Raw genomic sequence first — 24,865 nt, forward strand, 5'->3', positions numbered from 1 at the left:
TGATAGTGATAAAACTTCGATTCTGAACATACAGTTGCTCGGTACCCGCAGATGCTAGGGAACAACAAGAACGAAATTTCATAGCGAAAGTAAGAACGCCTAAAATGCGTCCACGCATGGCCTTCATCACTATCGTCAAAATCAAGCGTGTACCATCCTCGCCGTCCGCGAACAAGAAAGCCCACCAACACCGATAGCCTCTACTGAGGAGAACTCCAAATACCATGGGGATATCTAGAAGCGAAACGGAGCGAAAAATAAACCGAAATCCAAAACTAAACGAGTGCAACTACATTTCTCACTGTTGCACAACGCAACGCAGCACCCATGCGTAACGCATCGTCAGCTTACTGTGCCTGATACTGATAGTTTCGCTGCGGCGCAGTCATGTATGCCATGTCTGGATACGTAGCAGGCTGCTGATACTGTATGGGGTTCGTTGTATCGAACCCGCTCATGTCAGTCATGCCGTTAGAGCCCATGCTCTGCGGCTCTTGCGTGAAGTACTGCGACGCCATCGTGTCTGTCGAAAAGGTGGCCGTGTCAACTGGAGAAGTATTGAACATGGGCGCTTGCTGCCCGATCGCCGACACAGGTGTCATGGGGAATCGGTTGCCTCCATTCTGCAGGTTGCCATTCATGTATTGCTGGTTCGGAATCTGGAGATTGTTGACATATGCACCCCGGCCTTTTGAGGGCTCCTGTAGCCCGGGATATGTCCTTCCAGAATAGTTGTGGGGATTTTGCAGAGCATAACTCGCATAGTTGCTACTTGGCACTTGCTCTTGTGGGTTCTTGTAGGGCACAATCTGTGGGGGCGGATATGTGTGCATCACACTTGATGCTGCACCTGGCGAATCGGAAGGATATTGTCCATACGACGGGTCAATTCCGGGCGCCAGGGTGGAGTTCGGGTTATAGCGAGATGGGTTGTCCACGGGCGATCGGTTCGGCGTGACCGAAAGCTTGCGAGATTCTGGAATCTCAACGACAGGGCTAATAACGGTGTCGGCACTGATCTGTTTCTGGTCGACAAGTGGCAGAATTGGCATGCTTATCTGCTCCATGTGCTTTGCGAGATGAACGGTCAGTTTCTTCCAACTAGTGCAGATATTTCCACAAAATCGGCACGGTTCATCTTTAGGTTGCTTTGTCGTGTCACGGCGGCACCGAGCTACAAGTCCCCAGATGTCATCTGCACGCATGTTAGCGTCTGCATCCTTCAAGATGCAGGGTAACGTACCTGAATCCGCGTTCCCGGGCGCGTCTTTGGCTGCGCCCTTACCGGTCCGCTGTCGCGGTTCTGCGATTTTATGCTCTCGCACGAGATGCTGCACGAAATTGTCCTTCCGGTAGCAGGTGTGATTGCAATCAGCAATCTGACATGTCCAGTGTTCCAATTGGCGATGACGCTCATTCTCATGCCTGACCCAGTCGGCTTTACGCTTGAAGGATTTGGGCTCTCCACAATTGGGAAAAGTGCAAGTGAACGGTTGTACATCCTCGTGAACATGCTTTGTCCAGTCAGACGGTTTGTAAAACTTCTTGACTTTGAAACAGAGCGGACACTCGAATTCGGCAGGTAGACGCTTGACTGGGGGTAAGGGAACGCCAGAGGGGAACCCGGCTGCGGCGAGCGTTCCCTCTGCTGGAGTTTCGCCATCGTCGTCATCGGATCCTGGTGCTGTAACTTGGAAGCCAAGGAACGGTGCTTCACTGTCCTTATTCCCCGCTTTCGGTGTCAATTGTTTAGAGTCTCCACCCAGCTCCGTGCAAAAATTGTGAGAAGAGCTGCTGGATGAACAATTCCCATTTTCGACTGCAATGCGATGCTTAACCTTGAACTCCAGTAGGCGTTTGTAGCGTCTAACCTGTTCTTGGGTGATTCGTTCTACCATGTAGTCCGTCAGCCGCGGGTTGAGTTGCCTGGCATGCGTCTTGAAACCTTCCGGCGTTGGGATGATAGGATCGGATCGAACCTCCAGATTCATAGTGATAACGTCTTGAACATCGTCTTCATCGTCATCTCCAGTCGGACTTTGCTGGGCTGATAGTTTGGTGGCTTCTGTCTCTGCGAGTGGTGAAGCCAACATCGGCATCGGAGGCCCTCCATGCTGAGTCATAAGCTCAGCTAGCCCAGGAGATTTGCCTATATCGCTTCGGCTCCTGCTCCGTCTGATTGCATTTTTAGCTCCTTGGTACCAAGTTCCAGTGTTCGGTGTCAATCCTGTAGAACTGGGAGGTCCGATGTCCCGGGTATGTATTGCCACAGTGGTATCCAAGCGTGGTGATTTCGGCCGGCCCCAGCTTCCCATCCGCTTTGGTTTTTCCATCACAGGCTCTTTGGGCTTCTCGGCCACATTTTCTTGCGATTGTGGCTGGACAGGGATGCTGCCTTTGCGTTTCAACAGGTTGGTAGGTTTACGCGTTGGGAGAATGTTCTCTAAAAAGCTCGGACGTCTCTGTCTGTCCTTTTGCTTTTTGAGGTCAGGTTCAATGGCCTTGATTACGCCTGGGGCAGCTCTAATGCTGCCCAGGTCAGACTCGCTGAGACGCCGCGACCCAACGGTGGCCGCGAGCGATGCGGACTCTACGTCTTTGGCTCGGATACGGAATCGCATCATTGCAGCACTCGAAGTGGGAGGTTGATAACGTGTCGTTGATGTTGCGGGTTGTGAAGGCACGTCCACCCATGGGCGGACAATAGCACCTAGCAAGCCACCATGCTGGATAGGTGGAAAGTACGACGCCTCGTTATCGACCTGGTTTGCAACAACACTGACTTCGGCTGGCGGTGATTCGGGTACTTCTTCCTCTTCATCGCTCTCATCATCATTCTCACTGCGTTCGTCTATGTAAAGTCCGGGACCGGGAATGTTAGAGTCGTCAAATCGATCGAAATCAGTGCGCACGCCAAGTCCATAACCAGGCCCCATGGCTTGACGGCCATGAGCATCGTTCGTGCTTTTTGCTCTTCTTCGAGTGGTGAATGGTTTCAGCAGATTTGTTGACGAGCCTCCGTCCCCTGCTTCACTACCAACCTCGCTCTTGGAAAGCCAATCATGGACGTCAAGCTTTTTCTCTTCCTTTTTTCTATGATCGGCGCTTTCGTCGAGGCTGGGAATCCATGCATCGCCTATTGCATCACGGTCTTCTGGTGTGAGCCCTGCTTGACCAGACGCACGGCTGATTATCCATGATCCATCGTCATTGCGCTGAGCACTTCGAACAACAGGCTGGACTCGCACTGGACGTTGCATATCGTCATCATCACCACCATCATCCGAGGACTCGTCGTTGGGGAAAGGAGAGAGGTGATTACCCGAGCGGCGACTACCATGACTGCGCTTGCTCATAGGTCTGCTAATATCGGAGTGGGAAGGGGAGTCTCGGCCGCCATAGTTTTCTACACGAACGATGGGGCTGGTCAGATGAGTTGCACGGGGTTGGGGATTGGCAAGCGATAAGTTGCTGGGGCTGTTCGTCAAAGCTGGACTTGGTTGCTGCTGCTGTTGTTTCTGTTGTTTGATCGGTGTCGAGTGTTGCGGTAGTGCAGTTCGACTGGGTGGGGTGGAAGAACTGTTGTACTCGAGACCCGTATACTGGACGTTAGAGAAGTTTGCATTTCTCGACATTTCGTCTGTGACAACAGGACTAGGGTTGTTGGTTGGACAGGGCGACAAAAGTTGGGAGTGAGAATCTAACCGTGCGTTGCTCGGAATAGTAGGCGCTTGAGCGTTGTAGGTGGCCAAGGTATTACGAGCCAACATAGCCATGTCGACTTCTCCTTGGTATGGAGGGAAAGCTTGAGATCCGACGCGGTCCGCAAAATTCAGCTGCTGGAAAGACTCGTCGAGGAACTGGCCGTTGAACGTAGGAGTCGCATAGTTGCTTAGATCCTGATAGCTTGGGTCGCTCATGTACCCAGTCTCAGGGCTGAGATGGTCCACGGAGTGGGAAGGCGAAATGCTCTGACCGTTTCTGCTGTGTGGAGAAAGACTATAATGGTTCGTCTGCATGTACACATGGGCAGGAGGGTATGTCTGGTTGATAACATCAGGGTGCAAGGAAGAGTCGAAGGAGGATGCAGTATTCGGAGTGAAGACGGTTTCCTGTCCAGTGGGTGCTGTCATGGAGCTATAGTCGATCATCGAAGTCGGTTCAGCAGAAAACGTGAATTGGCCATGAGCATCGGGCAATAAGAAGTTGCCTGAGGAGGTGGAGGTGGGGAGAAACGTGTTTGTCGATCCATCGTCAGTGTGGCGCTGCTCGCGCCGTTGACTATTAAAAGCCTGTGGGCGGTCGTCCATGGTATTCATTATGAGTGTCCGGGTCCTGGAAGGCAGAACCCAAGGCGAATTTGGAGTCGCGATGGAAGCGGCGATAGACGTAGGATCCCGCGTCAACCAGATCCACCTCGGCTGAGGAAAGGGTCCGCAGTAACGTGACTGACTGGCGCGTTTGCAGCTCAGGGAGCCATAGCGCTGCCTGGCAGCCTAGAGCAGAGACAAGATGAAATAGGCGAGAGGTCAAAAAGCGGCGATGATTGCTGCTCGCGATGCGCCGAGAGGTGGATAAAGCGACACGAAGGGCGACAGACGAGAGCAGCAGCTGCAAGCGCCCGCGAGAAGAGAGATGTTGGACGATGAAAGTGTCGCAATGCGGGATTCGCCTCGCACAGGGATAGTAGAACAGCCGCAGAGGCTAATGGGCAGTGCTAGTCCTTCACGGGACGAAAAGCCCCACGGTCGTTCGAGGGTGGAGGTCGAGAGATGAAGGCGGCGGGCCGCCAGGGGAGCTGTGATGCTGAAACGTAGGCGGGAAGCGTGCGATGTGGCTGCGATCGAAGGGCCAGCCGCAGCAGCAGCAGCAGCAGCAGCAACAGCAGCAGCAGCGAAAGACTCGAGGCACCGGTCAAGGCTGACTCCCGAGAAGACGGTGCCAAGACGGTGCGAGGGGCGCGAGGTGTGAGCGGCAAGCGGCAACGTTACCTCTGGAGCCCGAGTGCGCCAGCGGGGAGAGCAGCAGATGCAGCTACACCTTGGTCGGAGGTCGAGCGCGATGACGAGATGCAAGCTAAGTGGCAACTCGAGGCAGATTTACAGATATGCGACAAGACACAGCCTCAAGCTCTGTGAAGCTCTGGGGGAGCGGGCGCGTGCGCGTGTGTGGCTATGCTGCTCCACTCCGGCGACGGCCAGCTTCTTCTACCCACGGTGCTCTCCTCACCTGTCTGCCCCCGCTGGTCTGTCCAAGTCTGTCGGGCCCCTCACAGCAGCTGGACGCTGGAGACTCAGCGGGAGCATCACCTCAGCGCGGCCGCTTGCCATGAGGACGCGTACACGCCGTTGCCCGGGCGCTTAAATGGGCTGCCGAGCGTGCTATATCAGGCGCTGGAGGCCAAGCACTGGGTCGCTAGCATGGGACGCTCCCAGCATCGCAGCGACTTGGAACTTCCGCGCATCGCCATCGAAGCTTCCTGTGCCTGGCGTGTGCACTACCGCCATGGTGGGCGCGACGAGCGCCAGCTTCCGTGGGCCTGACATGCACTGCATTGAGCCTCCTCAGCCCTGTCGCGAAGGCGGCCATCAGCACGCTGGTCCGGCTCCCGCTTCACTCCCAGCCGCCGCGGGAGCGGCAGCGATAGTGGGGCATATCGACGGTTCGAGAGGCCGCTTCAAGCTGACATCCCATGTGCCAGCGCCCCGCGTGTGGTATATGAGTTGGCGAGCAGTTGCTCCCCAGAACTAGGCCATTTCCAAGAGCCACGTTATGCGACGTTCCCCAATAGGCGCCGCCACCGACATCGACGCTGACTGTGATGGACTCCGTCACAGCACCTGTTATTATATGTGGACGGATATTGACAGCTTGCAGTCCCGGGGCGGATGATGCCAGAAGCGATTTGGTGCCTCCGACACGGCGTCCGCTGATGAATCAATCCAAGGCCATTCCGCACACGAGGGGCATCAAAGCTGAGCACAGCCGGACCTTCCCAGGTTGGTTGGTTGAAGAACCCGTGACAAAGATCGACTGCGTGCTTTGCGCGCATCGCATTCGCTTATTCATCCACCTGGGCGATGTTGCTTATCGATACCACCGCGGGCCAGGCGATCCTTTCGCTTGAGCCTCTAAGCAACTGAAACTCTCGTGCAGGGCTTCAAACGCACGAGTTTCTGCCCCTGCACTAACCAGATCCGATGCCAGCGAGTCAGTATCGTTCGTCCTCAAGGAATGTTTTGTCTGGCACGGCTTCGTGATGTCGTCTTTGTAAGGTCTCAATGTTAACTTAACGTGTTCCACCAGTCATCCGCCACCCCACCAGAATTGCGCGACCCGTCCTCTACACAACGCGCTATGCCACCCACCCAGAATACTCAGCAATCCCAAAAAGAAGGCAGACTAGCTCTTTCTATACAGGCAATTCAAAATAAGCAGACTTTGAGTACCCAGCATGCTGCACAGCTATACAATATCCCTCAATCAACGCTCCAAGGACGCGTAAGCGGTGCCCTACCTCAGGCAGCTGCCAACGCACAGAAACGAAAGCTACACCCTATAGAGGAGCAGTCTCTAGTTCACCGGATCCTAGACCTTGACCAACGAGGATTTCCACCCCAGATCATTGACGTATGACGAATGGCAGACAATCTACTCGCTGCACGCGGCCAGATCCCTCCTCCAGCTCCTTCAGGCAAGAACTGGGTATCACGCTTCATCAACACCCAGCCAGAGCTCTAGACAAAGTGGGATAGGAAGCTCCATAGCCAGCGCTCTATGTGAGGATCCTGTCAAGATCTCTGCCTGGTACAAGCTTGTGGAGGAGACGCGCCAGGCCTACGGTATACAGGATGCAGATACCTATAACTTTGACGAGACTGGCTTTATGATGGGTGTTGGATCCTCATCGCCTAAGGTGGTCACAAGCTCAGACACTATAGGCAGAGCTATACGCATACAGCCAGGCAACAGAAACTGGGTCACGACGATTGAGGGTATCTGCGCGTCTGGCTGGTCTACACCACCCCTCATCATCCTGTCTGGCAAGCTCCACCAGGCCAGCTGGTATGAGCACCTACCTGTTGGTTGGGTACTCGTTGTCAGCGACAATGGCTGGACCACAGATCAGCAAGGGCTTGCCTGGCTAGAGCACTTCAACCGGCATACAGAGGCTCGTACAGTAGGCACCTGGGGTCTACTCATCCTAGATGGCCACAGCAGCCATGGTACTCCAGAGTTTGATACCTACTGTGCAGAACATAGGATAATCAGCCTCTGTATGCCTGCGCACAGTAGCCATCTCCTACAGCCCCTTGATGTGAGCTGCTTCTCCCCACTCAAGGCTGCATATGACCACGAGGTGGCTGAGCTTGCCCGCCAAGGTGTCTTCCACATTGACAAGAGAGAGTTTCTGTCCATATACCCACGTATTCGCAGGTCTGTATTCACAGAGCAGAACATCCAAAGTGGGGTTCAGGCGACAGGACTTATCCCTCCCTGCCCTGAGCGGGTCCTCTCATGCCTGATAGTAGCCAGGACCCCGTCTCCGCCGGGGACAGCAGTAGGCGCTGAGGCAGCATGGACAGCTGAGACGCCTCATACTACTACTCAGCTTGAGCAGCAGGCTAGGCTTATACGTGATCGCCTCCATCGACAATCTCAGAGCCCTACAAGCCGAGCTATCGCCCAGATTGTTAAGAGCTGTCAGGCTGCGATGAACTCAGTGACGATCTTAGCAGAGGAGAATAGGAAGCTACGGCAGCTAATCACCGTAAGAAACAAAGGCAGAATAGGCGACGACAGTATATTGCTACTGGAGGCGCTCTACAGGCTGAGCAGGGCCGAGCTCTAGCTGCTACTGCTCATCTAGCTCTAGCTGAGGCTGCTGAGGCTGGGCCTACTCAGGGACGCCAGCGAGCACCACCAACGTGTAGCAAGTGCCATGAGCAAGGACATAGGAGGATTCAGTGTAGACAGTAATATGCTATCTCTATACAAAATTCTATACAAAATTCTATACAAAATTCTATACAAAATTCTATACAAGAACACCTTATGGATGTGGAGAAATTAGTGTTGAGGTGTCGCGCAATTCTGGTGGGGTGGCGGATGACTGGTGGAACACGTTAGTGCCAGAAATCTGCGAAAGAGCACATAGCAGAAGTCCACCGCGAGATTTTTTTGTCTAATGCTTGCGTGTCCGATGGATGGAACCAGAGATGGATGCCACTACATGTGGGTCAGAGTATCTGATGGGTAATCGACGCCTGCATCGAGGCTCGAACATACGGGATATACACACCTTTGTCCATAGCACTAATGCGTCCTGGGCCACACGGCTACACCAAGTCAAAAAAACCTGAGCTATTTGGTGGGCATACAATGACTACCACAGCCTTTGTCCAGTTTTCTGGTAGAAAGGGGCGCGTTCATTCTCAAGCTCGCTCGCATACTACGTCCAGCAGCACTCTATCACATTAGCTCAGCGGAGGCATCCTTCCGTATCCAACACCAAACATGCAACGTACAAAAGCCGCATACTTACAGTATACTTTTGGCACTACAGATCGAAAGAAAATATGGCAAATGGAGGTCGAAAACATGGACAATGCATGATTTCCTGGAACCGTGAAGGTCGCACTCCCATATGAAGCGCCCATTTACCCCCCTCTACCCTCTGTGGAAGAGATAAGGCAGGCATTGAAAACATCCAAACTTACACTGCCAGCAGGGCTATGTTCTGTTTGCAGGGTAGGCCCACTCGCTATCAAATTTAGCTATGATATTAGGATCTTGCAAGTACGTCAGCAGACTCGTAAGGAGCTCGCAAGCGTTGGCTAACAGTGTTCAGGAAGCAGAAAATATACTCTACCTCGAAGAACACACCAAAGTCCGAGCGCCCAAACTATATGCCGCATATAAAGACAAATATGCTGGCAGCGGCGACGAGCTGGTGTTGATGAATTTTCTAGTCATGGATTTTGCACATGGCATTTCCATGATGGAAGATGTGCTCATGGCAATGGGGGAACGGGATCAGCAGATGATCCTCCAAGATTGGGCGAGCAACTGCAGCTCCTGCGGTCCGTTAAGCCTAAAGGCCGCGCATACTATGGTAGAGTCAACTGTCAGGACTGGAGTTACCTAACAACATTCATCTGTTCGATGAAACTGGGCTTTCCAGGGCCCTACGACACCTACGAGGAGCTCATGTTGGCGTTTTTTGTTCGACCGAACTTCCCCTTTCGACACAGTCTTGTGAACCCGACCATGAGGAGGCCGAGATTGAACACCTCGAAGATATCAAGCGCGTTCGTATCTTAGGTTCTTCGGGCATTCCAAAATCAAATTGGATTCATATGCGTATATAGCTGTATAAGGAGAAATAAAAGAGCGAGCACCACAATAAAACAGAGATCCGCATAGTTTCTCTAATGACCTACGAGACCCGGTCCCGAAGAGCATTTGTCAGCAGCCACTTGACCTCTACAGCTTTTATACCGAGTTATCATTGTTCCGTTGCCAGTTGTTAGCATGCTGAGGTTGGTTCAGTTACGGGAGTACGTTATCGATCCAGGCTCCTAAAACGTCATCTGCATGGGAATCGGTGGCCTCTTGCTGAGCAGTGTGCTGGACGAAAGGAATGGGAACGGTTTCGACCATGGTGGTAAAGTCGGTTGGGTCTGAGAACTAGCCAAGCTCTTGGAGGTGTGGCGAGGCGAGGGGCCCTGCCGGATTACCTGCAAGCTAAATCTTTGAGCTCTTTGCTGCATGGTGGAATATAACGTGCAGGTAGGTTTTGATGGTGTCGTTTCAGGGCCCAATTCGTCGCAAATCTGGATGTATAGCCCTTTGCTTTTTTCTGATCTCTTGAAACCCGTCAACACCATGTACTTGTGTTGAGGGAAATTAGTACTGAGGCTTACAGAAGCCATGTCCATAAAGGTAGCAAAGTGTGAGTCTGGGGATCCGTAGGTGGTGAGGATAGCAGCGCAAGGGAAACAAGGGAAAGTCAGTGGGCTTGTAGCTAGCTTGAAAGCAGGAATTCACGTTATGTTTCTCTTCACGCCGAGACTGACACAAAGCGTTGTGAGATGCACGAGGAGAGTAATGTACGAAACTAGCAGTGTCAACCATTGTGGCAGAGCCCCAAAGACATTGTATACTATAGCACAGCGCCACAGGTGCCCTTGGGATGAAGTTCAGAAGTAGCATGATGCCAAGGGTGAAAACTCCAATAGAGACGAGCCGATGTTGGAGGGAAGCCAGAGTCGTACTGGAAGCGCAATGAACGAGGGTATCCTAGAGCACAACGTTCATAAGAGGTTCAAGTGATAGTCGAGCGAACAGTTACAATCTCGAGGTCTGCGCAAGCTGGCACCGACGCGGAAGATCTTAGGCGCGACAAGCCCGGAGCCAACACGGGTGCACGTGGTGGGGCAGGTGCTTTGGCCAGGCGGGCGCGAATGCTTCGGGCAGATGGAAGACTAGCACGGCAACGAACCACACTCCACTCCAAGGTAAGCCCGCGAACTAGCCGCTATGGAGAGTTATCAAAGCTGCTATTCTGCACCTTGTCGCCCTCCTTGTCCCCGACCTCCGCTCGGCAGTCTGGTTCATTTGTGCTCTACAAGGTCAACAGTGTCCGCAGTCCAAGCGTCACACAGTTGAACGTCGACAGGTCACAGCTTTTCATGTGACAACGTCACCCACTCCTCCACCACCGCCCTCTTCTCAGACAGGAGTGACTGGCTGACCGCTGAAAATATTGTTGGGAACTTGTTGACAGGTTCCTTGATCCGCCCATCTGCGAACTCCGAGCGAGCCTCGACAACGCACCCGTTAAAACTCGCGCAGCTACGACTCACCGCACACCACATGGCCGGCTCAGTCGCACCACCACCCAACGCGAGGGATCTTCTCCCACCGCTGCTCGCCTGCTTGGCCACTGCCAACGCTTCACGACAACCGCCCCCCGCGCTGCTCCCGCTGCTGTCGCCAATCCTCCGCCAGCGCGTTCAGTTGCTCGCTTCGGAAGACTGGCTATCTCTGCTGTGTTGGGACAAGGAAGTCGCATCCCGGTTACCAGAAGTCGTCAGGAACTTGCACGTCGAGCCACACCCCGCGTCTGGCGAGATTGAAGTCGAGGACCCCGATCAGATTCTGTATCGCCGCTCCGACGCAGAGACCCTACACGCAAAGTTGGTGCTAGGAGAATATGGCATTGTGCCTACATATCTATGGTGTACGAGTGGAGAACAGGGCGATCGCTGGGAACTCTCCGACTTGAGGGGCATCCAGGACATGGATGATGGCACCGAGTGGTTCCCGAGCATGAGTGAAGCGGCCGATGCTGGATTTCGCAGGAAGTCTTCCAACACCAACGGTGCCACAGCACATCCTAAAGCCTATCTGCAACCGGAACCCGAACCACAGCAACAGAATGACGACGACGACGGCTCCTACTGGGCTGCGTATGATCAGACCCCAGGAGGCCCTACCCCGAACAAGCAATCTCCTGCACCACCGACGAACGCTCGCGTACAGATCGGGCCCACGCAGACGGAGCTCGAGTACTTTGCCCGCTATGCATCCGAGGTGCAGCCGGCAATGGACCCTCATGATCCAGACGAGGAGGCTGCTGGCCTAGGCGACTCGACACTCAATGGAAACTCTTTTGGATTTGCTCAGCAAAGCATACCAGAACCCACTAGGAGGCTATCAGATACTGCGAATGGCGTAGATCGGACCAACGGCGATCGCCGAGACTCGCCTCACGACAAGCCCGAGCACATTGAATCAGTCGGGGACAACCGATTTCAAGACCTCAACCACCCGCGACCAGCGTCCTCAGCTTCATCGACCTCGGTGGAAAAGCTGGAGCGTGAAGCGCAAAACCATAGCCAAGCCGAGCTTGCAATCAAGCAGCACATCAGCACAGACATGAAGAGCTTGTTCCGCTTGGCGAGGGCGTCAGGCATAGAGAGGGAAGAGTTCGAGCGCATAATCAGACGCGAACTGGAAGTCTTGCCCTTATTGGAGCAAGACGAATAGAACATACCCAGAGGGATGCTTAAAATGGCCACTAGTTATGGAAGAGTTGTGGGTTGTGAAGGGAAATTGTCCGATCAGTTACACGAATTGACGCGCGCACGTGAAGGCCTCTTTGCATTTCTAAGTCAGCGTTTTCTCCATCTGCATCCACGGCGGCGTTTTGTTTTCTGGGCATCAACATGTACCACGTGTCGATATCATGCATTGGTGGCAGTGTCCACGACCAACTGTCATGACAGGACCTCTTCATAGCACACGTTATGTATAAATCAATGGTATCCATGTAATGCTCACTGTTCAAGGCCATGGTTCCTATTTTCCGTCCTAACCTTTTGGTATTGACCGCTTTCCTATTCCCAACGTTCTAGACGTCGACGCGAATCGCCCTCCGACTTTCCCATCCGCATTCAGCATGTTGCCTATCCTTCTACAACCTCACGCTTTCCTTCTCCGGCCGCTGCCAGCAGACACATTTGCTCCGCTAGCCTTTAGCTGCTGCAGAATGTCAATCGCACTCTGGTTGCCCGAAGCATTCAATACGTTCTCCGCCTCGCTCCCGCGGCCAATCTCCTCGACAACGTTGTTCGGATCGGCAGCGCCTACCACGGGCACCTCTGAAGCAAGCCACTGCTGGAATGGCTTCGCGATGAAGTAACCATCTGATGTGAACCACCGGGTGAAGGGAGCGCGGATGTGGATCTTTTGCGGGTGGCTCGAGCCAGCGGGGGTGAATGTGACGTCGACTTCGTAGATGGGAATGTGCTTCTTGGTGGAAGACGCTATCCTGACCTTTGCTCATCCATCAGCACAGCGCCTTGGAACAACGCACGAAGCATAGAGCGCGCTTACCTTGCCTGTCTTGCCCTCGCCCTCGTACACCGTGCCTGCCTCCACGAACCAGAGCCAGTAGCTGAAGGCCGTGTTGAGGAGGAAGTATGCGACTACTGCGGGCAGGGTGTACGGCTTTGACGCCTCCCAGCCGAATTTCCAGTCGTAGTAGAAGAGGGCTCCAGCGATGATGACGGCGGTGTAGCCGATGACTAATCGGACGTCGGTCTGCTTGTGGATCTGCTTGAATTTGAGGGAGTGGAGGTAGTTTGGGAGTGCGTCGTCGGTGGTGTTCTTCAGGTCTGGGAGCCGTTAGCATGGCGGGATGGAGGTGATGTCGAGGGTGGATTAGTTGCGCACCCGACAGAGAATGCACTGCAATTTTAGTTGTCGCCGACATGGTGGGCTATGCAGTATAGATTTCTCGAGCGCGCGTGCCGAGTAGAAGTGTGGTGGTGGAATCGCGAGCTCACGCCGCCGGAGCGTGGTTGCTGCTGAGGGTAAGGTGTTCACAAGGAAGGCACGGGCGGATCCCTGTCACATCAGATCCGCCGATGAGGCTCCGCTGGGAGCTTTCCATCATCCCCACACTGCCTTTCCACGACACCACGTCCCCTCGCCCAACCTATCTCCGCGAACATGGGACAACCTCTGGTACAGACGATCCACCGGGATCCCGCCCTGTTGTGCGTACCACCCGTCGCGCTCACGGCACTGCGGCAATGTTAACATATTCGCAGCTGGTGGATCCTGCTCCCGATTACTGTGGTCATGGTATGCAACCCCATCACGCATCATGGCTACCACTAATCAGCACCAGGTCCTGACGGGCATCCTCCGCCACTACGCAATGATCCTCCTCCAGACGGCGCCGAAGAAGCAAGAGCTCCCCAAGATCCGGCAACAACGCGCGCTCGTCCGCGGCATCAACCTTCGCGCCAATGCAAATGTCCTGACACCTGCCTCCTTCCAGGCTCGCAAGGCGTACATGGTGTCTGCATTCCAGGAAGGCAAGTTTTTGGCGGAGCCGGAGGCGAGGGGCAAGCCGAGACCGAATCCCATGAGCGACCCCGCGGCCATGGAAGGCATGATGGGCATGATGAAGGGGAATATGGCCATGATGATTCCGCAAACGCTGATCATGGGGTGGATCAATGCGTTCTTCTCAGGCTTTGTTATCAGTGAGTTGCGCACCTTCCTTTTCCTTCCAGGTCGACTAGCGAAGCACGAGTTGCGAAAATGCGAATGCGAACTGCGAATGGCGACACTAGGTTCTCCGTGCAAATAGGCTCGTTCCGCGGAGCAGTTTATTGAACTCAGACCGAGATCTCAACCCTCCGCTGCGTCGGTCCCAAGTCTGATGCACCGGGTTTACCCTTCATCGCCCCGTGTTTTCTTGCCATCTCTCGCTAACCGTTGCTACCCAACAGTGAAACTACCCTTTCCATTAACGCCACAATTCAAGTCGATGCTCCAGTCAGGTGTTGGCACCCGCGATCTAGATGTGAGATGGGTTTCCAGTCTCTCCTGGTATTTCCTTACCTTATTTGGGCTCCAGCCCGTGTATAACTTCATCCTTGGAAGCAACAACTGTAAGTGCACCCAGGTGTAGCCAGTGCATGGTCAATGCTCTGATAACGGCTGACATGAGATCTCAGCTGCAAACAACGTAACGCAGCAGATGGCCATGGCTAATCCAGGAGCTGGTCTGATGGGTCCCGAGCAGGACCCCGATAAGCTCTTCTTGAGCGAGGCCGAGAACTTGGAGGTGCTCGAACACCGCTGGATTTTGGACGGAATAGAAGATCGCCTGATCGCGAAGATGGCCGCCTAGAGCCTGCCATTTGCTGGGATGTCAAACGACCATAGTCACAGCCACCTGCGGCAGTGGAAGGACTGAAGGCGCAGTCCACGCTTTGAGAGGGCGCATTTAGCTATAACGCCGCGCTGTGACTCGCACACGTTAGTGCATGATGCTCAGCCAGCCAGACAACTATCAGTATTTTGACTTTTCATGAATGAGATTGACCCAACACTATGGTAACTTGAATGTGGGATGATGGAAGGCGCACTTCGGGCCGTGGATCTGCGCGATGCCGTGCCAAGCTGTCTATTACGGCACCTTTGGGCTGCCGTACGACATCGCGACATTGTTCACCTTCCGTCTTGACTCTCGCAGAGCCCCCGGATAAAGCGGCCAACTCCAATACGAAGCACCGGGCCTGGACGGCAGCGTCCATCCAAGCGCCGATGCAGGGGGGTTTGTAGCGCTCCACTCGAGTTAGAATTGTCGTCACGCCTCCCCCGCCATCGGAGGGTCCAATTCGGTCTGCTCAGCGGGATGCGCCGCCCCCAATGCCACCACAGTACTAGGTGCCACTTATTTTGCGCCCCAAAAGCTCTGGCCTCTGTCAGTGATAGTCTCGGACTTGCGATCGGTCGAGGGCGCCCATCAAAACCGAGACAGCGGTCACAGTTGCCAGCGAGCAAGTCCTGCGAGAATTGCATAGGCGTACTCGTAAATCTCCTCATTATTTGGATGGCTATGCTTCGTTGTCAAATCTACCCAACGCCCTCATAACAACCTGCAACCTTTTAGTGCAGGCAAACAGTGCACCGCCCTGTCTTTCGGGAGGTGCCTAACCATAGCGTTCTCGAGGCCCGTTTCGGTCAACGCTCGTTTCGGCTGCCCAATCGAGGGACGGGCCATCCACCCCCTCCGCAACCATGCTCTTGGGCGGCTGTCGCGTTCGCGTTCGAATCGGGATCAGGGCTGCTCAATCAGCATTCCTTTTCCGCGCACTGTTCGCTGTCCTCCGCAATTGCAAGGGCTCCATGCAGTCGCCTCATCTTAGCATCTAGCACGAGAGTGTCTATGTTTCGCGGTGTCGTGGTCTTGCGCTTGTCAGGGCATCTGTCCGACCAATACCGACACACCATCTTTCGAGCCCGGTGGTCTAGCATTCACTTACCGCTTCAAGTCGGGTGGGCTAACCGAACTTGCAGGCCATTCGTACCATGCGCGGCCAGTGGCAGCGGCTGGAATCCATAGGCAAGAACCGATCCTCATGCGAGCATATTTCTTTTTCCTTGAGACTCGCCTAAGATCTCCCTCATACGATACCGGAAGCCCAGAGCTTCAAGCCTACTCCTCTCTGAGTGGTGGCGCTCCGCAAGGTGAGCCACCGGTGAATGCAAGTTACTACGCTAGCAAGGAGGTCCCTTGTCGCTGCAGCTGGTCTGTGGTCACCCATCTGATTGGTTCTGTGAATGCGGCTCTGCGAGCATATCCACCATAAAGCAAGACTGAGCATGCGGGCGCCCGTGGTGGTAAACAACACCAAGAGAAGTGGGCAGTGCAAATCTCAATGCAACTTTGATCTTTCTGCCTTCAAGAACTATACGTATTTCCACTACTTCGCCCCCTTGTCCTCCAATCACTATTCCGAAGTATTGCGACTTTCCCACCAAGGGCTTCGTCTTCTTGAAGTTGGTTATAACAGCGCACCCCATCCTTTGCTTTTAGCACCAAGACACAACGATACTCATGTATATCTCCCAAGGGTTGCACTTTTGTGCTACCAAGCTGACGTTGTACCAGACATATTCTTCATCGCCCAACCCAGCCATCCATTGCTCAGAGAGCAGATCGATCTGATATCAGATACTCGTCGTATCTGGACACTCGACACGGGATCTTGTTCAATCACCGTGACATACATTATGGAACCATACAATCAGTATGGAGACCTGCCACAAATCCCTTTCCAATCGGAACCTCACTCTACAACATGGAGCGGTGAACCATCGGCGACACTCGAGCACCGCTTTTTCGTGGCGGGCGATGGTCATTGCTATCCGCAACGGGCCAGCAACGATCTGATGCGCCTGCAGAGGATGCAGTACTTTTTAGGGGAACCCTCACCACTGACTTCGGGCATGCTGCATGCGAACCTGAACCATGGCATCCACCACCAGCGCCAGGTCTTGAGCCTATATCCCACACCAGAATATGCCCGACACATTTCTCCGGATAGGACCTCAACCTCGGGCAACTCTAGCTACGCTACTGGAAACGAAGCTCGCTCACCTCGCACCCTTCCCGTGGCCTATGGCAGCCCTGCAGACTATGGCCAGTTAAGCTCGCCGTATCCAGTGACGGACCATATCAAGCAGGAGGCGTATCCCCCAGAGTTCGCGCATGGCGGTGTCAGTGTGAATATGCGCGATTTAGAATTGTATAACCACCAACCAGAACCAGAATCTCTTGTCGAGGAAATCGATGATGCAGAGACAAAGATGGAACTCGACGGCACCTACGAACCGGATCCAGACTACACGAGGGTCGACTCGGGAACAGAGACATATAAAGATTCAACCGACTCTACTGTCAAACATTCATTGAGAGATGCTGAGTCGGTCCAACCTATAGAGCCGAGCGAAGGCGAGTCTTCCGATGCCGACTATACTCCGCGATCCACAAGACGAAGACGTTCTTCTGCTTCGTCAAATAGCTCTCAACGCCAAGGTCAAGGTCGCCGTCGTTCTTACATCAACGGACGGAAGCTTTCTTCCACCGCAACAATCCCGACCACCAGGGTGACCAAAAGGGGCGGCAGGGGACCGCACAAGGTGTTGAGCGAGACTTATACGGTAGATTCTCAACGACACTTCCCTTGTCCGCTTACTATGTATGGCTGCCTGTCCACGTTCTCGTCGAAGAACGAGTGGAAACGACACGTCAGCACACAACATATTAAACTCGGCTTTTGGCGATGCGATCTCTGTGCTACTACTGTCGACCCGCACGACCCGCAGTCAGTATACCACAACGACTTCAACCGCAAGGACCTCTTCACCCAACACCTTCGCCGTATGCACGCCGCACCCTCTAACTCGTCGCACCGCAGCCAAAAAGAATACCCAGTCAATGAAGAGAACATCGCCGATCACCAGAAGCGATGCTTCCAGGTCCTTCGCGAGACCCCGGCTCAGTCTAGCTGCCTCTACTGCGATGAGACTTTCACGGGCCATAGCTCTTGGGAGAACCGCATGGAACATATTGGGCGGCACTTGGAGAAGGACCGTAAGGCTGGCAGTGTAATTGGACATGTTGCTACTTGGAACATCGACAAGGAGCTTGAGCGGTGGCTCTTCGACGAGGGCGTCATTGCGCTGGATAAGATGGGCAATTGGAAGATTGGCGATGGTCGTCCGCGCAGGCTTGGAGCGAGCAATGACGACACATCTGATGAAGATGCTTGAACACAGCGTTCACACTGTCATTGACTGGCGATACGATATGATGGGTTTCGGCGCTATTGGTTTGGGCTGTATTGAGGGCTATGGATCACACTCACGAATCTCCTTATGTTCTGATACCCTTTGGCGTTCAGGACGAGCGTACGTTTTCTACCGGGTTCGCCGCGTTTTTCGTCATGACACATCATCGCGTTGAACGCATTGCAAAAAGATAGTATCGTTTGTATCTACTAGGGTTGCGAATAGACATTTTACTGTTTTACCAATACCCTCCACTGCGCTTAGTCCTCTGACAGTGACACACGGACTGCTGTGCCTCTCCACCGTCAAGTGTACTACGATGTCCTTCGCGAACACACGCACAGCCCCGCCCGTCCTCCCCTTCTTGCCACCAGTCCTCCAACACAACGCACCAGCCCCAGTGCCAACACGCCTCCCACGGTCTCAGCCCCCTCCACCGCATGCGCATGGCAAGGACTCGCCATGCGCACCGCACCCACGAGAATGAAACACCAATACTTCACAACATGTCAGTATCTGTGGGCGTCGGCGCGCTGCTATGTCCAGTGCACGGAGCAGAAGTTCTATATCCAGGCCCACACCCGCATCGTGGCGTCGGAGCTTTGACGCTGCAGGAGGCCTCACCTCCTCGCCAGGGACACGATCACGCCCGTGCCCCCGTGCGCCGGGCAGTTGTAAGCTTCGAGAAGTGTTCCCGAGCGAGCGTGAGGGCGGGCTGTCGGAAGTTGTTTGGGGCCAGGATCGAGGGTCGAGCTGCTGTGGGCGGTAAGGAGTGCAGTCTGTTTGGGGGTATGTTGGGAGATCGGAGGCGGGCATGGAGAACGTTGCGGTGGGGATAGTACACGGGCGGTGTCCCGCAGCGAACGGACGCGTCATGGGTGCGGCCCCCCAGAATCCAGAGGCACACAGGACGACACAGTCCACGGGGGAGAGGGACCCCAGGGTCTCGCGCTCGCCGATGCAGCGCAGTGCAGCGCAGTCGGGCGAGAACAGAACCGAAAATCCCCACCGTAATTGACACACCGCTGGCTCGTCAACGTCTTCCTCTCCGGCCGAGAGAACGCAATGTGCGTGTTGGCAGTCGCGTTTGCGCGCAGGACAATCAGTCGATCACGTCGCATCCCACCCCTCTGCCAATCAATCAATCCACCGCCCACCCCGCACCGCCGCTGTCGTGCAACGCCCTCCCGCCCCATCATTTGCGACGCCCAATTGACACGTCACATTCCCCCTTTCCACCCGCCGTCACGTTTCGTTTGCCTTCTTTTTCCTGCGTGCCCAGCTATGCCTGAAATCGTCGGGCGGTCCTCAGGCAGCGAGAAATGCTTGAGATGGAGGCTGAGACCGCAGATACGGGGGCTCGGCAAGTGAGGAGATGTGGAAATTGGGAGTCGTGGATCTGCGGCGTGCTAGGATAGTAAGCGCTGTGCATGTAGAGGAGGGGGAGGGGTGCTGCGCGTGAGGGCGGTGTTTCGCGTGAGTCTTGCTTGGGTAGGGGTATGTAGATTGATTGCCGGTGAAGAGATACGCACTGCGTGTGTGAGGTGTACGGCCGCAGCATCCAGATTGTGGGAATATGCCCGATCGCTGCTTGTGCATGTGTTGGAAACTAAGTCGGTGAGAGGGGTGCCGGGGCGTGCTTGTGCGGCTCTGTCCTGTTGAGCAGGTTTTACGGTTCACTGTCACTGGAGGACCGTTGCATTAGAGTTCCATATTTCTCGCAACTATTTGTAAGGCTCAAACTCCTATCTAGGCTTTGGACCACAAATCAATTCAGGATGATGTCACCATCAAACGGTTGCTCCGTCAAGATTCGATGAGACTTCCAGTGGACAGCACTGGAAAGCCTTGTAATGCCAATTCTTCGAAATTGGCCTGTGGATCTAATGTCTTCTGACGCAGTTGCCTTATCTTTGATCAATAGAAGACATATCAAGTCACGCCAGTGTTTCTTGACTGTTCTGTCTCCAAATGCTGCTGGCATACAATACAAATCAGCGTCGCGTGCGAAGACATCCACGTCGGACTCAGGCGCGTCAAGGTTGAGGTTGTAGTGCTCGATGGATTGAACCTTTCTTATAGCCGACTGCTCTTTCTCGGCAGATGGCTCTTCCGCAGGAGCTGCTTGCCCTGGATACGCTTCGTCTCGTAGGCGCCAACCATATGGAACACGCCATGGCGGCTCAAGTCTGCGCAAAATGATTTGGCGTAGATATCTGGGTTTTATGCGAAGCTGACCTGATCTTATCAGACCAAAAGGGTTATTACGGTCGTCAATTTCGATCTGAGTCCCTGTTACTTCGAAGAGAAGCTGTTCTTGTCTGTCTCGGCCGTAATCCGTGACCTCTCCGTAGGTAATGCCATGTGGAGTGTCAATAGCTGCCCACGAGAACGACGGGGATCGTAGCGCGTCGCGATGTGCAGGGTTTTCGAAAACACCGTCTCGATACAGCTCGTTCACTTGCCACAGGAGCTGGCTCTCAAGGTGCTCCCTCCACATACCAGCAACATACTCACAACGTGTTATCTCAAAGAACTTTTGAGCAATACCAGATAACGCGATTAATTTGTCTCGCGACACGGTGAGCCTTGTACGAGAGTACACTTCGACCATGCACTTCCACAGTTCATACGCTCCTAGCTTGGGCATGTGCTTGTCTGGGTCCGGGGAGCCCTTGAGGCGGAAATCCCGTAATCGAAGGCCGTGTCTTTCGTCAAGGTCTTTTAGGCGGCCTTCATCTATTATGTCACCGTATCGTACCTTAAGTGTCGTATGCTTGTCTGGATAGCCCTCAACATCTTGGAAGCCGCCACACTCCCAAGCAATTTGGTTGTGGCAGAAGTGGAGTACTCGCGGAGCGAGCAGTCGCTAGGAAATCAGAAACCGTCCTGAGAGACTTTCATCGCGAAGACTCACCTCTTGAAGAACCCAGCCACGCTGATTGACAGGCGCTTGATCTACTAGCTCTGACCAGAACGAAAGATCGATGATGTTACACCGTGTCAACTCGTCCCGCCCCATCGTTACTCCTTCAGAGCCAAATGAGTTTGTGCCGGTATAGTTTACATTGATTTCATTTTCCCAGAGATATTCTGGACGGCGAGGTACAAATAGACCTTGATCGCCATCTTTCGCAGCGGTGGCAGAGATGTTAAGGTACGAGTGGCTATACACTTCACCCATCACGCGACTCTGCTCTCGCCAGTCTTGCTCCGATTTGTCTTCAAAGTCGTCCGTCGAAAATACGGCAGGCTGTAAGATACATAACGAGTCGATCCAGATGTACCGAACATGTTCTAGACGAGAGGCAAACAGCATTGCATCACGAAAAGACTGTTTTGGTGATAGTCAGTCCTTGGCTATCGCAAAATGTCATCTAAGAGGGGGCTTGCTTACCTTGGGCAGTTCACGCAATTCGATACCTTCTACTCTAAACTTCCGCTCAGTCTTGCCTGTCAACCTCAGTTGACCTTGCACACTTTTCGGCTTGCCCCAACAGTGGCTCAGCGTCACGTAGCGCCCGGACGCCTCAGTGCCGTCAATTAAGTGAACCTTTGTCTTCCGTAGATCAGCACGTTCGGACAAGACCTTGAGACCGCCGGGAAACTTGAGTCCATGAGCCTTACTCAGCTTCTCAAGGTCCAGTAAGCGCTTGGGATACCTGTTGTGATATCGTTAGCAAGCGTCAAAGTGCGCATATCGACTATTTTTGTACAGCTTCTGGGAATTATAGCTCATATATTGGGAAACTGAAACACGTACCAAGCCGTGCTTGCTTTTCGAGAGCAGTCGCATTTTCTATCACACTTCGCGATCCAGTCACAAGCTCTCTCGAATACTTCATCCGACGAGGTATTTGTAGACTTTGGCGTACGCAACGCGCTGGTATCGTAATCTATCGAAATTAGTTGACGCTACATCTCATTTCTAGAACAATCAATGCGAATTACTTATTGGTTTCAGTAGAAAAGTTCGCGTATACCGCTTTTCAATATCAAAATCGAGCCGGAAACCCTTGAAATTAGACTTCTTCTTGGTGAGTTTGAGAAGTTCATTAGTAATCTCCCGCAACTCATTCTGGGGTAACACTTCGATGCTGATGTTCTCTTCAAATACAGCGGTGAACTTTCGCCTCAACTCTTCGAGACGGCGAGCTGAATCAGTACCTTGCACTTGAGTAGAGACGGCGGCAGCATGGTTGGTCGTTTCTTCTGCAGGAGTTCTCTCGTCGAGAAGATTATGATGGTGAGCCTCAAGTCTGTGAATCGTGGCTTGAATGGACATTGGTCGATCATCTAGGATGTCTGCTCCGGCTCGACGATAGAGCCCAGCCAAGACGACGCAAATCATGCAGTCTGCTTTCCGAGACCGTCTCAGACTGGCAGTGCTCTTATGATGCTCGAAAGTCAAGTCGTGGGTTCCGGTCCATATATCGCCCTTTCCTCCTCGAAGCATGCCAACGCATACGTTGCAGAGCCTCATCGTGCGCAGCTCGATAGACAATTTCGGCACGCTTTCGACCTGCTCAATGCTCGCTCTGGGTCAGTACAGTGCATTCCTTTCTTGGTGGCAACGTCGTAGATAATGTGTCCGATGGTCCAACAGTCATTTGTGGTATGAGATGGGTCTCGCAATCCTGTGTACCCAAACTGGGAATAGTCCTGAGCGTAGCTACACCATCTGGATCAAGTCGAAGCCAGACACCGTGTTGCACGCTCCAGTGTTGCGTTGGTAACGTCGATGTCGGTGGGAGAATGGGACTTGAGAGAGCTTGTTGCCTTGACTTCAATGGGCTTTGTCAAGCGACTTGGTAGGGGCACCCCTGTTGCGCTAGTCCTGTTAAAGAAAACTGTCACGTCGTGGCGCCCAACCTTGGAATCCACCCCACCTCGTGTCCGCCGTCCCTGCTGCGCCTCCGTCCCAGCAATGACAAAATGCTGCGGCCTGGAATGCATCCATCCTTAAGCAATTCAGATGACAGCTAGCTGATCTCTATGGGCTGTCTATCACTTTTTCGCAAAGAACGTCGGGCCACCACTCACCCTTCCAACATGTCCAAACAGTTTACGCTCTCAGACTGGAATGATATTCCGGTAGTAGTGGGACTGGGTGTCGACAATATTGACCTCGATGAAAAGAAACTGCTCAAATTTCCGGCCTTCAACGGCTGGCAAAAAACACTGAGGGAAAATTTGGAGCGACAAAAAAGACCTGGACAAGTGTACTCTACAGACCCATGGCGATTGGAAAAAGTCATGATCCATCATGTCACTCTATTCGGCGAGAACATTGGATTTATGACCATTGAAGCTTTTCTCCGCAAGGGCGATGGCCAGGCGCTGGAAAACAGATTGGACAGGGTTATTTTCCTACGAGGCGGCAGCGTAGCTGTGCTTATGATATTACGACCAAAGGATAACCGGAACGAACGATATGTGATCCTGACAGACCAACCCAGGTTAGGAGCATGCAGTACAACCTTTCTCGAAATCCCAGCGGGTATGCTAGACGAAGAAACCCGAAACATCAAAGGCAAGGCTATCCAAGAAATAGAGGAAGAAACGAACCTACAGGTCCGCGCAGACGAGCTGATCAACCTCACCGAGTTGGCATTGCGGCAGTCTAAGGCTGTAGAGGACTTGCAACAGGCGATTTATATGAGTCCTGCTAATCTGGACGAATTTATTCCCTTGCTTCTGTGGGAGAAAGAGTTGGACCGCAAGGATATCATGAGCATGAGATCTCAACTTGGAGGCGAGCGAACACAAGGCGAGTTGATCACTATTCGTGTAACTGAATACGATACTCTGTGGAGAGAAGGTGCACGTGATGCGAAGACGTTGTCAGCATGGGCGCTTTATGAAGGTCTCAACCGGACGGGAGTGATTGAGAAAGAGTTGCAGAGGATACGGTCTGTAAATTTCGATAAATAATGGCGCACAGAAGTCGAACTGGAAGGGTTAAGGCGTTATTATCTTTCATCTTGATGTATTGATCTAGCCATCCAAGGAAATTTCAAGTGCCTGCTACTCTGGACATCTGTTCACAGCTCTCAGCGAAGGTTCAGGTAGAGCTAGGTTTTGTCGTGTCGTTGCCCTTAGCGCAATATCCTTATGGAGGGAGTCATGGACTTTAGCTTTATGGAATATCGACTTCATCGCAAGCTCCCGATCCTCCGACTAGAATGAGAGAACAGTTCTGACAGGACAGGAAGGTCTACAAATTGTCCAACAGTCACATCATTCCAATCTTGCGCTTATGACCCGTTACAAATTCCCATTTTCCTTCTTCTATTATTGACAATAAGCTTTAGTAGCGCCCCACCAACTCCAGTCATCGCTTAAATACTAATCTAGGAGGGTTCAGGCATGAGGACTGCACTTTTGAGCAAACCATCGAGTTGTATCAGGTTAAATCTCAGACTAACGTGATATCAGAGATCTCAAAGTCATGCATTGAAAGGTAGCCTGCGAAGCGCCGGGGCAAATACGTCACCTAATGAGCTGAGTCTGGGACGTAGCGTTACGTGAAAGGTGCTCAAATATACGCGGCCAAATTTTGAATCCTTGTGGGCACATGCGCGGTGAAGAATGCCCTGTGCTTGACCCAACCGTTAATGAATCACTGCCTCGCCATGGCAGCACCCTCGTATGTCCTCGCACCTGGCAGCCCAATCCACACCTGGTATCAAAAATCTTA

General features: G+C 53.3%; 8 protein-coding genes across 8 annotated transcripts; 4 read left to right on the top strand and 4 right to left on the bottom strand.

Annotated features, from left to right (window-relative positions):
* Positions 1 to 11: 11 nt before the first annotated feature.
* Positions 12 to 4,330, bottom strand: CC84DRAFT_1142028 (uncharacterized protein). The gene is made up of 2 exons (XM_018176346.1): positions 1,244 to 4,330; positions 12 to 1,195 (listed from the first exon to the last, which is right to left on the bottom strand). The coding sequence occupies exons 1-2, from the start codon at positions 4,317 to 4,319 to the stop codon at positions 348 to 350; spliced, it is 3,924 nt and encodes a 1,307-aa protein (XP_018039317.1). The 5' UTR covers positions 4,320 to 4,330; the 3' UTR covers positions 12 to 347.
* Positions 4,331 to 10,789: 6,459 nt separating this feature from the next.
* CC84DRAFT_598384 (uncharacterized protein) lies at positions 10,790 to 12,271 on the top strand. Its single transcript, XM_018186819.1, has one exon. It carries the CDS (start codon positions 10,879 to 10,881, stop codon positions 12,052 to 12,054), a length of 1,176 nt encoding a protein of 391 aa, XP_018039318.1. The 5' UTR covers positions 10,790 to 10,878; the 3' UTR covers positions 12,055 to 12,271.
* CC84DRAFT_1162767 (uncharacterized protein) lies at positions 12,165 to 13,382 on the bottom strand. Its single transcript, XM_018178090.1, has 3 exons — positions 13,243 to 13,382; positions 12,904 to 13,184; positions 12,165 to 12,843 (listed from the first exon to the last, which is right to left on the bottom strand). Exons 1-3 carry the CDS (start codon positions 13,280 to 13,282, stop codon positions 12,490 to 12,492), a joined length of 675 nt encoding a protein of 224 aa, XP_018039319.1. The 5' UTR covers positions 13,283 to 13,382; the 3' UTR covers positions 12,165 to 12,489.
* Positions 13,383 to 13,456: 74 nt separating this feature from the next.
* CC84DRAFT_1162768 (uncharacterized protein) lies at positions 13,457 to 14,913 on the top strand. The gene is made up of 5 exons (XM_018178091.1): positions 13,457 to 13,568; positions 13,623 to 13,656; positions 13,703 to 14,063; positions 14,313 to 14,474; positions 14,541 to 14,913. Exons 1-5 carry the CDS (start codon positions 13,522 to 13,524, stop codon positions 14,714 to 14,716), a joined length of 780 nt encoding a protein of 259 aa, XP_018039320.1. The 5' UTR covers positions 13,457 to 13,521; the 3' UTR covers positions 14,717 to 14,913.
* Positions 14,914 to 16,214: 1,301 nt separating this feature from the next.
* CC84DRAFT_1142037 (uncharacterized protein) lies at positions 16,215 to 18,380 on the top strand. The gene is made up of 2 exons (XM_018176347.1): positions 16,215 to 16,431; positions 16,484 to 18,380. The coding sequence occupies exon 2, from the start codon at positions 16,606 to 16,608 to the stop codon at positions 18,145 to 18,147; it is 1,542 nt and encodes a 513-aa protein (XP_018039321.1). The 5' UTR covers positions 16,215 to 16,431; positions 16,484 to 16,605; the 3' UTR covers positions 18,148 to 18,380.
* CC84DRAFT_598563 (uncharacterized protein) lies at positions 18,358 to 19,136 on the bottom strand. The gene has a single exon (XM_018186825.1). The coding sequence runs from the start codon at positions 19,039 to 19,041 to the stop codon at positions 18,589 to 18,591; it is 453 nt and encodes a 150-aa protein (XP_018039322.1). The 5' UTR covers positions 19,042 to 19,136; the 3' UTR covers positions 18,358 to 18,588.
* Positions 19,137 to 19,852: 716 nt separating this feature from the next.
* Positions 19,853 to 23,055, bottom strand: CC84DRAFT_598440 (HET-domain-containing protein). Its single transcript, XM_018186822.1, has 5 exons — positions 22,117 to 23,055; positions 21,929 to 22,061; positions 21,563 to 21,827; positions 21,083 to 21,499; positions 19,853 to 21,034 (listed from the first exon to the last, which is right to left on the bottom strand). The coding sequence occupies exons 1-5, from the start codon at positions 22,646 to 22,648 to the stop codon at positions 19,934 to 19,936; spliced, it is 2,448 nt and encodes an 815-aa protein (XP_018039323.1). The 5' UTR covers positions 22,649 to 23,055; the 3' UTR covers positions 19,853 to 19,933.
* On the top strand, positions 23,051 to 24,374 carry CC84DRAFT_1162771 (uncharacterized protein). The gene has a single exon (XM_018178092.1). It carries the CDS (start codon positions 23,218 to 23,220, stop codon positions 24,097 to 24,099), a length of 882 nt encoding a protein of 293 aa, XP_018039324.1. The 5' UTR covers positions 23,051 to 23,217; the 3' UTR covers positions 24,100 to 24,374.
* Positions 24,375 to 24,865: the final 491 nt, after the last annotated feature.

This window comes from Paraphaeosphaeria sporulosa (genome assembly GCF_001642045.1).
Source record: "Paraphaeosphaeria sporulosa strain AP3s5-JAC2a unplaced genomic scaffold CC84scaffold_3, whole genome shotgun sequence".
Lineage (NCBI taxonomy): Eukaryota > Fungi > Ascomycota > Dothideomycetes > Pleosporales > Didymosphaeriaceae > Paraphaeosphaeria > Paraphaeosphaeria sporulosa.